Genomic DNA, 13,213 nt, shown 5'->3' with positions numbered 1-13,213 from the left:
GAATAAAAGGTCGATTCACATTTCTTATGGGAATTTCAGTGCGAAATTAGGAAGAAGAAAAAAGTGGAGAGTGTGTTGTTTTATTTATGGGTGTTTAACGCGAAAGGCGGCCGGTTGATCCGAGGGCTTATTGTCTATACAGATCAAAAACTTATTCACTCGCTTAACGACTGTTTTTTTTCTTTGCTATAAACTGTGTCTCGTTTCCAAAGCGTCTAGAAAAATTTTGGAAAATTGTTAATAGTAGTAAGCCGAAATTGAATTTTTCGAAAAACTGTATTTCCTATAATAAAAGCTCACAAAAACCGTCGACTTAAAGTTTAATCAGCTTGATCCCTATTAAAGATATCAAAATTTATCGAATCATGGGTTTTTTATTATAATATCACCAATATTTCATCAGTTGACAAATTTACAATACTTTTCCCAGTAATCGAAATGATTGAGCTTGAAGTTGAAGGTTCGAGTGAGCTTCGATTGAAGGAAATCCGGTAACTTTTAGTCATTGAGCTTCCAAAATCAATACACTTTTACTTTACTAGCTGAAGTAGTCTGATCCGATTTTCTAAATTGAAACTAATAAACATTCCTTTATCACAATCAAAGTTATCAGTCCCCTTCCACAATTATTGTCAAAGTAAAAAAAGGTAAAAAAAGAGACAGTTTGAAAATGCAAATGTTTGTTTTGATACCGCTTTGATATCAATCCGCCCCACGCTCGCCTTTTTTTCCTTCGCTCGCGTTTTTCTCCCCAAATTTTACTGTCCGAGTTGAGCGTTTGTGTACATGTCGCTCAAAAAAGGCGACTCCGCCTTCCTTTGATATTTTGCATATATAAATTTCAAGCACCACCAACGGTTTGTTTGTCTCTGATGCCAGAGTGTTTCTTTTTGGAGTGTAGGAGGCAGTGGGTATACTGTAACGCCCTGCTGTCAAAGTTTTTTTTTCTGGATTCCTGTTCAAAACTTATATTTCAAGTTTCCATTATTCTGGTGAGAAAGTATCGGAGCTGTGGACGAGACACGCCAGTGTTCGTGGCCAAAGGTCCCACATCAAAAAATACCGTAATTAAAAAGTTTTATTTTCAGGACTTATTTTGTTTATACTGCTTTATAGGAGTTGGCTGAAAACGCACGAAATTCGAGTAAATAGACAACTAAGGTTACAGTAGTTGTCGCTGTGTGATTTTTAGCCACAACCATCTGCGTTCCTTGTCCACAGCGCTGATTGTTTTTTGAACTAGCATAATATCCTGTATTTGATCTCTGTCATTCTTCTTACGTTATATGGCTCTAATAATAACCTACAGTAACTTTCGAATCAGATAAAAACTGTACAACGTTTAAGTTACTGTAGGAACCCTATTCTCGGCTTTTTGGATCTGTATAATGTTCAATTTTTCATGATACTGTAGGCTGTTGTGATCAGAAATACAATTTTTTATCGTGAACTTCTTATCTTTAGATTTGATACATTTTGATAACTTCATGTTTACAAATCTTTTCTGTAACGATCCTATCGTATTGTAACCTACCGTATCTTACTGTAACTCAACGTTTTGTTATTCCAATTTTCATCAACAAGTTCACCATTTCAAAATATTGGAAAAATAAAACTGTAGCAGCGTATAAACACGTCATGACAGGCGGCTAACTAGCATCTCTAGTAATCGGCCAGCAATCGCCGTTGTCCAACCGTCCGCCGTTTTGAATAGTGGTCAGTGTCGGCCGTTCGTCAATAGCTCGATGAACCGTTACTGCTGCTTTTGCGCGGTTTTCCATTCTCCGAACTTCATCTCCTCTCTCTTTTTTTGCTGCCTACCTCCACTTTTTTGCTGCTATAATTTGACTATATAGACAATTAAGATCTTCTCTCCTAAGCTTTCTTCTCATCCACGCATGCATCTCTCGTAGTCCCGTCAAAATAAACAGTGCGCACGAATTGCAACACGGTTTTTTTGTTGCGTCAAGAGTTGGGCTCTCGAGAAACCAATAGTTTTTCTCGCACGTGTGCATTTGTCCTAGATTTGCCAAAATCTATTATCCCTAAAATCTGTGTCATATTCATATCTATCAATTTTGTCACTTATGTTTAACGTAATTTACTATGAGGTAATACTGTTCATTCAGTTATTGTTGTTATTTTTAATGGGACAATATTTGTGACAGTTTCTGTTTGCAGGAAATGTCGGAGAGCGAATACCGAAGCTCGATTTCGGTGCGACCAACATTCAATAGAACTCTGCATTCGCAGTCAACCGCCACCTATGGAAGTACTATTTGTAAGTAAATTTTAAAAGCAACTCAAAAAATACGGTAGTCCGCTCTTACGGCTTTGAGGAAATTCAAAGCACTCAAAGTGCATTGATTTTAGATAATAATAGAAATTTACAATTATTCATCTGAACCGTTGTTAATTCCAGCTTCCGGAACTAGCCGTACTCTCAAGATCACTGAAATTGGTGGCTCAACTTTGACATCTGGAATGTCACCATTCGGTGGTCATGCTGCTTCGGCTATCCGTGAGTCTCGTACTCGCGAGAAAAAAGAAATGAGCGAACTGAACGATCGTTTGGCTAGCTATATCGAGAAAGTCCGCTTCTTGGAAGCCCAAAACCGCAAGATGGAAAAAGACTTGGATCTCCTCCGTGGAAAGTGGGGACACGACTCCACCAGTGTCAAAGTCATGTTTGAAACTGAGCTTCGGGTATAGGAAAACTACTGTAGCTTTGTTACACTTTTTGTTTCAGACCGCCAAGGAACTGATTGCCGACTCTGACAAGGAAAGAGCCCAGTTGGAAGATCAGATCCGTAAGCTCACTGAAGAACTGAACAACTATAGAAACAAGATGCACGAGGCGGAGAGAGGAGCTGATGTTACACGCAAAGAGTTGGACAACGTTCTTGGAAAACTTGGAGCCTTGGAAGCCGAGATTGAGTTGCTGAAGAGAAGAATCTCATTGATGGAAGATACCATTGCGTACTTGAAAAGAGAGAATCACAAAATGATGGATAACCTCCATCATTCAAGAAATGTGAGCAACTCGAATTATAAAGATGAAAACTTACAATTTTAGGCCGTTGAACAAGAGACTTTGAACCGTATCGACTACCAAAACCAAGTGCAAACTCTTCTTGAAGAGTGCGATTTCATCAAACGCATTCATGATTCTGAAATCCACGACCTTCTTGCCATGGCTTCTCGTGACACCACTGTTGAAAACCGCGAATACTTCAAGAACGAATTGTCTTCCGCCATTCGTGACATCAGAAGCGAATATGATCATGTAATCCAAAACATTGTTCAATGTATTTAACGTCTCTTTTCAGGTAAACAATACCCACCGTACTGACATCGAGTCGTGGTACAAACTCAAGGTCCAGGAGATTCATACTCAAGCATCACGTAATAGCTTGGAGCAGAATTATGCTCGCGAAGAAGTCAAGAGACTTCGCACCACACTTGGAGACATGCGTGGCAAGATGGCAGATTTGGAAGGAAGAGTTAGTTCTCACAAAAATTTACAAAATCAAATAAAAAACGGCCAATTTCAGAATCTACTCCTGGAGAAACAAGTTGAAGACCTCAACTACCAAATGGAAGAGGATATGAGAACTTATGAGCAATCGCTGAATGATAAGGACTCGTCGATCAACAAACTCCGTGATGAGAGCAAGATTCTGATGGTTGAACTTCAAATGTTGATTGATACCAAACAGACCCTGGATGCTGAAATTGTGATCTACCGTAAGATGCTAGACGGAGAAGAGAATCGTGCAGGTCTCCGACAATTAGTTGAACAAGTCGTCAAAACTACATCTATCCACCAAACTAAAGAAATTGGTAAGTCTCAAAAAATTTTAATCTTCCTTTTCCCATTTAAAAACCATCAAAAATCAAATTGGTTCTGGCCGTTGGTCGATAACTTGTTTCAAGTCATGCGGTCAACAGTGTAACTCAACTTTATTGTTATTTGCTGATGATGGTAGTCAGTTTTTGGTTGGGTGTGTCCCTCCGGTTCTAAAAAAACTTTCTATTTAATCATTTCACTGTTTCCCACCACTCATTATTCTCTTCTTATCCCTCTCTCTTGTTAAGAATGCCAGAGATTCATTGTTCTCAGTACGAGACAATTACTTTTGATGAGGTTCCCCATACCCATTACTTGGTCGGTGATAAAATTCGAAGAAAGCCATACGGTAAGATTAGTTACACGGAAAAATCACAAGACCCGTGTTTGGTGTTTTGATTTTTCAATTTTTTGAAAAGTGAAACTTCCAGAAAATTTTGGAATTAAATATTGAAATTGGAATTAAGAATGCAAATTACAGAGAGCCTTCGAGTACTCAAAGGAGAAACTACCAGCCACTCTTCGTATTCCAGATCTGCCAAAGGAAATGTGTCTATTCAGGTTGAAAGAGAGCCGTGGAATTTGAAATCATAGAATTTCAATTTTCAGGAGGTTGAACCAACTGGAAAGTTTATCATTCTGGAGAACATTGCCAGACGCGACGAGAACATTGGTGACTGGAAATTGCGTCGCAAGATAGCTGGAAAGCGTGAAATCGTCTACACCTTCCCTCGCGAATTCGTTCTACGTGCTCAGAAGAATGTGAAGATTTTTGCTCGCGGTCAAGGAATCCACTCGCCACCAGATAGTCTTGTGTTTGACCTCGAAGACTCGTTTGGTACCGGAAACGACGTCGTGACTACTCTTTATAACAAAGAGGGAGAGGTAAGAGGACTTGGGAGAATCTGAAGCTTAATGATTTAATTTATTATTTCAGGAACGCGCTTCTCACAGTCAACGCGCATCACACAATTGAGCAATCCTGACCTTTTGAAGTTTAATCTTTTGAAGTTATTCAGTGAACTAACTCTGAATTATATTCGCTTGCCTCCAAAAATCTTCAATTATATTTTCCTTCTAAAATCTTGGCACAAGATGTTCTCATTAATAGCCATTCCTGTAACAAATATTTTTTCATTGAATAAAATCATATTTCCCGTGATGAACTGCCGCCAAAAGCAGAAACCCTAGATTTTCGGTTAATTTCAGACGAAAAGATGTTCTATTTTTGGCTAACCCTTCTTTTTTAACACATTTTTTGGTTTTTTTCTTGTAATTTCCCAAATATTTTCTAACTTTTTTTTCGCATAAATCGCTTATTTTTATTTTGGTTTTGTTGAGTTTGCTTTACAAAAAATATGGGATTTTTTGTTATTTTGGGTGTTAATGGGAAAACTGGGATTCGAGGAAAAAGAAAGTAGCACAGGGAAAAAGTCGCATTCAGACATAGAAAATAAGAAAAATACAAAACGTGCTTCGTAAGAAAATGTTCAAGTTTTCCAGAGTCAATTACAATCAGAAAATCACGAAGAAAAATACGGTAAAGTGATGGAAAGGAATGAAAATTATTACTTGAGTGGATGATTTGTGTTTTGGGAAAACGGGAATTAACTGAATGAGAATAAAGCCGATAGCTTGACACGTGGGTCGACAAAAATACACAGATAACATGAAATGAGTGGAAAATTATGCAATTAATGTTTGTGGAGTGGATGTTCCTGTCGATGAGCATCCCAGATCGAATGAGGTTTCAGAAAGCTCCGAGTTCTCATCGCCCATATCTTCGGTCTTGAATTCGGCCAACTTTTTCAACAACTCTCTCTCACTCTCCTCAACACGTTTGATGTCACTGAAAAAATAGAATAATCAGTTAATCTGATAAAAAGTACAAAACAAAAGTAGTGAAGTTTTGCAAATCTTTGGAAAACTTGAATTAGGAAGACGTGACGCCCTTGATAACCAAATAGTAAAAAGAGGTAATCAGCCGAAATCAGCCGAACACTGCCACTACAGTAGTCACGTCTTCTGGGGACTACGTCAGGTGTTCACTAACCTTTGCGTTTTCTTGATAGCTTCTTTAGTAGATGCCAGAGAGGCCTTCAGCTTGTGAGATTTTTTCAACTCAATTTGATATTGTTGTGGCCAGTTAGCAGCAATCATTGGCTTCAGAATAGCACGGAGATTTTTCTAAACAAGAATGTGGGTTATCAGATTACGGTAGTTGGTTGGTCACCTGTTGCTTGAGAAGCTGGCGGAGCTCCTCCTCCTGAACAAGGTAGTCGGCGATTTCTTGTGGAGTCATTGTCTCGGCAAGCTTATTCACATCGGCTCTGAAATTAATAATAGAACAAATCTTCTGGAAAAAATGAGAAACTTGCCTTTGAAAGTCATCAAAATCATCATTCTGTGGAAACGTAGCAGCGCCCAACATGATTTTCTTGTTCTCCATCACTGACATGTAGTCTGAATTGAAAAATAATCGTAAAATATACGAATAAATACTAGGAAGAGGGAGGTATGAAAAAAGTGAACTATCCGGTCATGTCTTGTGCGTGATTTTCTGTATGTCAAACAGGGCGGTCAATTCTGATATCTATTCATGTTTCAGAAAAAAATATCTTGTGGTGGTGGTCTCTGATTGATATATACCGGTATATTGTTGAAAATAGTGAGTTTCAAAACATTCGCGTCATGTTGAAAAATAAGTTTGCAGATAAAATTAGGCGGATTTACAAATGACCGACCATCCCATGTCTCCCACAGTGGTGGAAATAGAAAGTGACGAAAAACCGAACTACTCTGACCGAATGAATTGCGAAGGGCAGGACCGAGTGATGGTTTTATGGGCTTGAGAAAATGGTATTGGGTTGTGTCACCAAAAACAGGGTGAAAAAAGGGGTGGGATTTCTTGTAGCCCGTCCGCCTATTTCAGAGGAAAAAAAATAGAATCCAATAAATATCGAATTTTGACTTTAAGCAAAATGAGGAGGGTGGGACTCTTGAAAAGAAATGAAGAGGAAAAAAAAAGAACGATCGAACATAGACGTGTTTCCATCAATCATGGCGAGAGAAAAAAGAGAAGCGGTCAATACTGGGAGGTTAGCAAGAGAATTATATCAGAAGAACTTGGCCCGATTGTTGATACTGATTTGCACTTTTCCGGGTGGAGAATACCATCTTATTGTTTGAATCTGCCGTTTCCGCTACACGTATGAAATTTGAAATTTGGTAAGACCAAAAATGTCAAACAAGAAATGGAAGATAGGGCTGTGTTAGAGGATCATTTTAGATTGAACGAATGAAATGGAGCCGCCAGCTGTTGCTCGTACCGTTTTTGGTGCCGGGTTCGGTCAACCTCGGTCAGCTATAAATTCGTTTGGACCATGAGAATTTTCGAGAAGGAAATGAAAATGAAATGATTCACGTATTCCCATCACGGGAACTCGTTTCATAAACAAAATGAAATCGTAAAAACAATTTCCGGATACTAGGTTATACTCAGCAATGAATCATCTATCAGTCTGAATAACAATTGTATCATTGGTTAAGAACTGATATGAGTATCCACTTCCTTTAGTTGGCCGACATTTTCTTCACTTCCTCAACAATAAGGTCAGAAAAAAAGAAGTGTCGACCGGTATAAAATTGCATGTTTGTGTATGGTTCAGTTTTACAAGACCGGCGACAATCATAGGCAGAAAAAAAAGGGAAGAGAAGTAATTGGATTTCGGATGAGGGCTTCGGTGTGAAGCAATCGTTTTTCTATCACATAAGACACAATTTGCTGTCCTGTGATTTTTTTGGCTAACAAAAGGAATCAGAAAACAAAAGCGACTGATCTCAGAGAATTGGAAGAAAAAAAATATAAAAAGTGATTTTGAGACCCTCAGTTCCAAGGAACCATACATTTTTGGTGTTCATATTCACAAACAAAGAATTGTAATTTTTATAATGCAAAACAATCGTAAAGAGAAAATGAGAAGAACATGGAAATTTAAAAATAACATTTAATAGAAAGACCCCCTGATGTCGAACTTTAAGCCAATTTATCTCGGTTCCTGATAATGATTCAAAGAAGATGTTAACTAATGAATTGTTGTTCATAATATCACGAACGTTTCATCAGTTGACATTTTTTGATATCTTATATAGGAATTGAGATGACTGAGCTGAAACCTGAAAGTGTGGGGGCCCTGCCATTGGTTTACAGAGAAAAAACATGGTTTGTTTTATTTGAGGTTTACTAAGTTTCCTGAAATTTATATTGAAAAGTGAAGAAACTAATTTCAAAATTTTCTTTACATTTGCACACTGTTTTCAGTATATCAAAAATTATCGTTTGAGTGTTTTCGTTTTAATGGGAAAAAAGCAGAACTCTAAAATTCCGCAAAAAATGATGACATACAGACAAAAAATAATCGACCTTTTCTAAATATTACTACTATGAAAATAAAGTATTTTCGAAGTTAACTGTATTTATATGCTTTGAAAATAATTGAAATTTGAAAAGAAAGCGTTCTCTACCACGATATAACATTATTAAAATACTAGTTAATATTTTCGCCAAAATTGTTGTTCAAAAAAATTTGAAAAATGTTTACCTGGTGGCGGAGGTCGTCGGTTGTTGCTGCTTCGTCCAAGAGTACCAGTGACACCAGTTGACGTGTAAGTTGGCAACGAACTAGTGCTTCTTTGTCCATTTTCAAGCTGTTGCTGCTGGCCCGCCGCACTTTTTCCTTAATTGGCTTTTGTTGTGTAAAATATGTTGCAGTTGTGTGTGAATGTGTTTGTGTGTATGTGACTGGGAGAGAAAGCAAAAGGCAAAAGGTGAGATTGTGGGAGAAGCTAAAGAGAATCAGAGACGACGTCGGCCCAAGGTTGGTAGTGGAAGATGGCCACAACAAATAATTGTGTAAAGGTCGTATGATACAAAATGAAAAATGGATTATGGTTTTTTTTTCGGTATTTTTTAGTGTGAATGGCTACTTGGCTGAATGCCTCCCCCCATAATTACACAAAAGATTGATTAATTCCTCTCTGTTCAAGTTTTTCATTAATGATCATTGGAAAAACCGGAACAAAAAAAAACCAAAAGACTACACACAAACCTGGTAATGAAGCAATCATGCTGCTAGTTGACATTTGTTTTGGGTGTAGATACGGCTTACTTGGCTCCGGAGGAAGTGCCTCGTCAACAAGATCTGAAATTAGAACCACATGTGCTTTGAAGCTTCAAAAAATTGAAAAAAAAATGTGGAACTCATCAAAACTAATTGTGAAAACTCACCACAAATCGCGTCGTTTTGATCGACTCGAAGCATTTGGAATGTGACGTTTGCGGCGTGTTCCCTCCATTTTTGGAGTGTCTCCAGAGGTCGATCAGTTGGTGCTAATCGGCGTTCCTGAATTAGAGGCAATTTGTAACAAAAGAAATGAAGAATTGAAAAATTATTAGATTAAAAGGTTGTCTGGAGAGGATGCAATGAGTAATTGTCACCAATTAAACAGGAATGGAGTTCTTCAAGGTTGGACTCCTTAATATAAGGGCCTTTTAACTGTTTACGTTGAGCCAATTCTTCTTGTTTGATGCTGATGATAATGGGCAAATGATGAAAGTTTCATCATAAAAGTAAAATCATTTATTAATTTAACACTTTTCAATGCTTTCCATAGGAACGAAGGTAAATTGAAAAGTTGAAAAAGTACGATTTGATTTCAGGCATTACTGTATATCAATTTTCGATGGTTTCAAAACTTGAATTTTTCACTGTCGATAAACAAAAAAATAAAAATTTTAAAAATACAGGGTCCTCCAGAAGTATGACATGACTTCTACTTACAAGCTGATGGGTACTGGAGAACTTTTCAAGCATTGTTTTTTGTTCTATTTTGATAATTTCAGTTTAGGCCAAAATTACATCACTTCAAATCATCTCCTAACTTTTTGTAAACTCGATTTTAGTTAACAACCAAGTTTATTCATCATTGTATTCATAAACGTTTCCGATTCTACTTGAACCGTAAAATTTCTTTACTAATCATGACCTCTTTTGCAGAAAATGTTGACCTTCCAGCTTTCTCCGAGAAACTTGTTTTCAGCGTTTTCTCAAAGAATAAAAAACCATAAAGCGACTTACCACATTCCTATATTTTTCCACCATTACAAATCGTCCTCGTTGACTTGTAGCATGTGCGAGGGCATATATAATCTGTGAGCACGTCGTATTTTCCGTCACACCAGATACGCTTCGTTCAAGTCCATCGATATTGATTTTAAGCTCCATTTTTCTGGAATAAGGTCAAAATGAGGATTATGCAAAAACGACAAAAATGGGAGACGGAGGAAGAAAAAGCGAAAACGGAAAAGGAAAGATCGGGCCGGGAGGTGCGATTGTGGGAGAAGATTAAAGATGATGAAGCATTTTTAATCGTTATATTGCGAAAATAAAACGGGCAACCCAAAACGCCAAACATGCGTCGTTTGAAATATGGGAAATTTTTATGGAAACATGCAGTTTTTAGGGGGGAAGTTTTGCTACTATAGAAAAGTTTTCAATGTTTCAGAAATTTTTTCAATTCTGAAAATGTTTTTTTAGAATTTCAGTATTCCTAATGAATCGCAGATTTAACTGGAAACGTTTTTTTTCTTTCCCAATGAAGAAATACATTTTATAGTGCCCGCTTAGTTTCTGGATTCAAATGTTGACAGAAACTAGACGACCTTGCGATTCCTTCACAGCTGGACGTCTCCCGCCAAATATTCAAATTCCCAAAATTCAAATTGATTACGTCACGATCACACTTCTCCCACTGATAATAAAAACAATGAAAGTGAAAAAATGAAGTCAGAAAAAAAATCAATTGTTTCATCGGCACACCTGATAGTGATAAGATACGCAAGCAACGTGTGATAATTGCATCTCATTTTCCTCTAGAAATCATAAATGTGGAGAGGAGACAGAAATTTATGGTATGCAATCGGAAGTTGCTATTATCGATATGTACATACGTGTGTAGGAAAGAATGAATTGAAGATATATGAATGAATGATATATTCAGGATGTATGTATGTGTTTGTATGTGTGACGCAACTTGGGATTTTTCCCTATCCCTGTTCTACCTGTTCCGAGGTAGTAAAGGTTGTCCTTGGATTTCCCATTCATCACCAACAAAAAAACGAACAATGGACGGAGGGGCGCCCTGCGATTTGTAATGTAATCGGGTGCGAGAAAAATCCGAGCCTCTTTCTCCTGCTTTTGTTTGTTGTCATGCCATGATCGGACGTTACGCGCAAAAAATGACACAACGAACACGTCGTTCATTTGGAAAGAGAAAAATGAATTGAGGATGGAACGACCTGTCGATCTCAAAAAAAAGTTATGAAAGGTCGTTGATGATAATTGCATCGAAAGACCGTATCCGTACTACTCGAGGAGAATGAAACACTCTAGACGCCGATTCTATACATGAAATTTGAACCTTGTCATCAAGGACAACACAATTCGAAGTGAGAAATGAGAAATGAGCTTAGCTGTATCATAGGAGGAGAAAAGAAAACAGGAAAGGTTGATTGTGTGAAATACTATATAGAATTTGTTTGTGCAAGAGCTGAAAACGATTATTCAAATGGTAAATATTTGGAGCGGGAAGAAGAAGTGAAAGCGATACAGGTGAACGAGGATGGGTGAGAAAAATGCATCAAACTTGTTTTGACCTAGTTTTCTTTGAAATAAAAAAAGGCGATACAGCGTAAGTTAAACTTTGCTGGAAAAAAAGCAGCAGAAAAAGTTTAAATTTTCTCTAAAACTAATGTAAGAATCTGTGGAAATAATTGAATAAATATGTGGCAGTGAACAATTCAAAAACAAAACATTCAACTTGAACGAATTTTTCTACTTCTCTAACAGAAAAATATAACGGAAGTTCATATACCGTAAAAACAGTAAAAGAAGGGCCTCACACTCTCAGGTTTAAGTTCAATTATCTCAAATTCCTGTGCAAGTCATCAAAAACGCAGCAACTGATAATTTATTTATCATAATTTAACCAATATTTTATTAATTGGCAAATTTTTGATGTATTTCAGAGGAACTGAGATAATTGAGCTCAAATTTGACGGGGGACAGCAAACACAAGGAAACTTGACCGAAAATGTTTTCAATTTTTCTTGTTTCTTGTGATAGATTTCCAAAAATTACTGTCATATTTGTCGATATTATGAAGAATGCTCTATTATTTAATCATTTTCACGTCTCTCGAGGGAACCGCAAAAGTTTGGCTCAATTTTCACAGTCACGGTGCATTTTTGGAAAAAATTTCACGGTAATTAAAAAAACAAAATTTCAGAGATTCCAACTTTTTTAAAAGCGTTTTTGAAGTTCGACCAGGAGGGGCAACACATTTTCATTTTCTGGTTTTGACCAAGTTCTATTAGGACGCACTCGAGTGCTAGCCAGAAGGACCTAACACTTACTAACTTAATTTATTCAAGAAGAGAGCCAGAGTAATTGTCAAATTCTTGCCAAGATTGAATCTCTAAGCGAACACAATAAACAAATTGACAAGTGCAGCAGGGAGCAGCAAAGATGATCAACCAACCTCTCACAATTGGGAAATGTTTCTAGTTGAACAAATAGGAAAGTATGAAAGACTCCGCGCGGCGAACTCTTTCGCGCCGACCTCACGAGTACTATTCGAATAAAGAAGCCCCGAGCATCTGCTATACAAATGCAATAGATGCGCTACTTTATGAAAATGCCCCTAGGAGAAAAAAGCAAAATTTTGATGAGAAGGAGAGAGAGAAATGCTGAAGAGTGGACACTTGATAAATAGAACAGCAACCAATAGTGCAAAAAAAAAACAACTGACGAATGGGATGAGGGAGATGAGATGCACTCGCTTTGCTGAGGTGTGCTCTTCACGGCTCTCTGACCACTCAAAATTGGTTTAAAACACACTTTGAGTGTTTTTTCTTCTAACGAATGTTTTGTTTTTAGAAGAAGCCAGTAAAAAATCGATGATGCAAAAAAGAGTGAGAGCTACCCTAAAAAAGAAAAGACGGAAGTGGGAACGCACTTCTCTCCCTCGTCTTCACCACCGCATATGGTGACCCATCAGACAGTGTGAGAGAGTGTGTACACCAAGAGATACGCAGACATATAAAGATACAAAGACGGGTGATTTACTGCAAATGGTGTGAGGACGTTGCGCAAGATCCGCTTGGGTAATCCGTAATGATGAGGTGAAGTGGATTGTGGATTGAATAGTACAGTGCATTCAATTTGAAGAGGAGATATGTTTGGAAGAGCCTAATTATGATTGTTGTAAAACAATTATTGAATAATTATTTTGATGTATCGAGAA

At 37.4% G+C, this 13,213-nt stretch overlaps 2 protein-coding genes across 2 annotated transcripts; one reads left to right on the top strand and one right to left on the bottom strand.

Moving 5' to 3' along the window:
* Positions 1-2,184: 2,184 nt before the first annotated feature.
* Cbr-ifa-4 lies at positions 2,185-4,826 on the top strand (the record flags this gene model as incomplete). The annotated part of the gene is made up of 8 exons (XM_045239658.1): positions 2,185-2,281; positions 2,423-2,706; positions 2,750-3,034; positions 3,077-3,286; positions 3,330-3,843; positions 4,332-4,411; positions 4,445-4,735; positions 4,788-4,826. 8 exons carry the CDS (start codon positions 2,185-2,187, stop codon positions 4,824-4,826), a joined length of 1,800 nt encoding a protein of 599 aa, XP_045095451.1.
* A 710-nt stretch (positions 4,827-5,536) lies between these two features.
* Positions 5,537-10,134, bottom strand: CBG14565 (the record flags this gene model as incomplete). Its single annotated transcript, XM_045239656.1, has 7 exons — positions 5,537-5,699; positions 5,904-6,037; positions 6,084-6,313; positions 8,452-8,586; positions 8,959-9,051; positions 9,138-9,252; positions 9,988-10,134. 7 exons carry the CDS (start codon positions 10,132-10,134, stop codon positions 5,537-5,539), a joined length of 1,017 nt encoding a protein of 338 aa, XP_045095450.1.
* Positions 10,135-13,213: the final 3,079 nt, after the last annotated feature.

The sequence above is a fragment of the Caenorhabditis briggsae genome (genome assembly GCF_000004555.2).
Source record: "Caenorhabditis briggsae complete genome, chrX, whole genome shotgun sequence".
Lineage (NCBI taxonomy): Eukaryota > Metazoa > Nematoda > Chromadorea > Rhabditida > Rhabditidae > Caenorhabditis > Caenorhabditis briggsae.
This window is presented reverse-complemented; position numbering and strand designations above follow the sequence as displayed.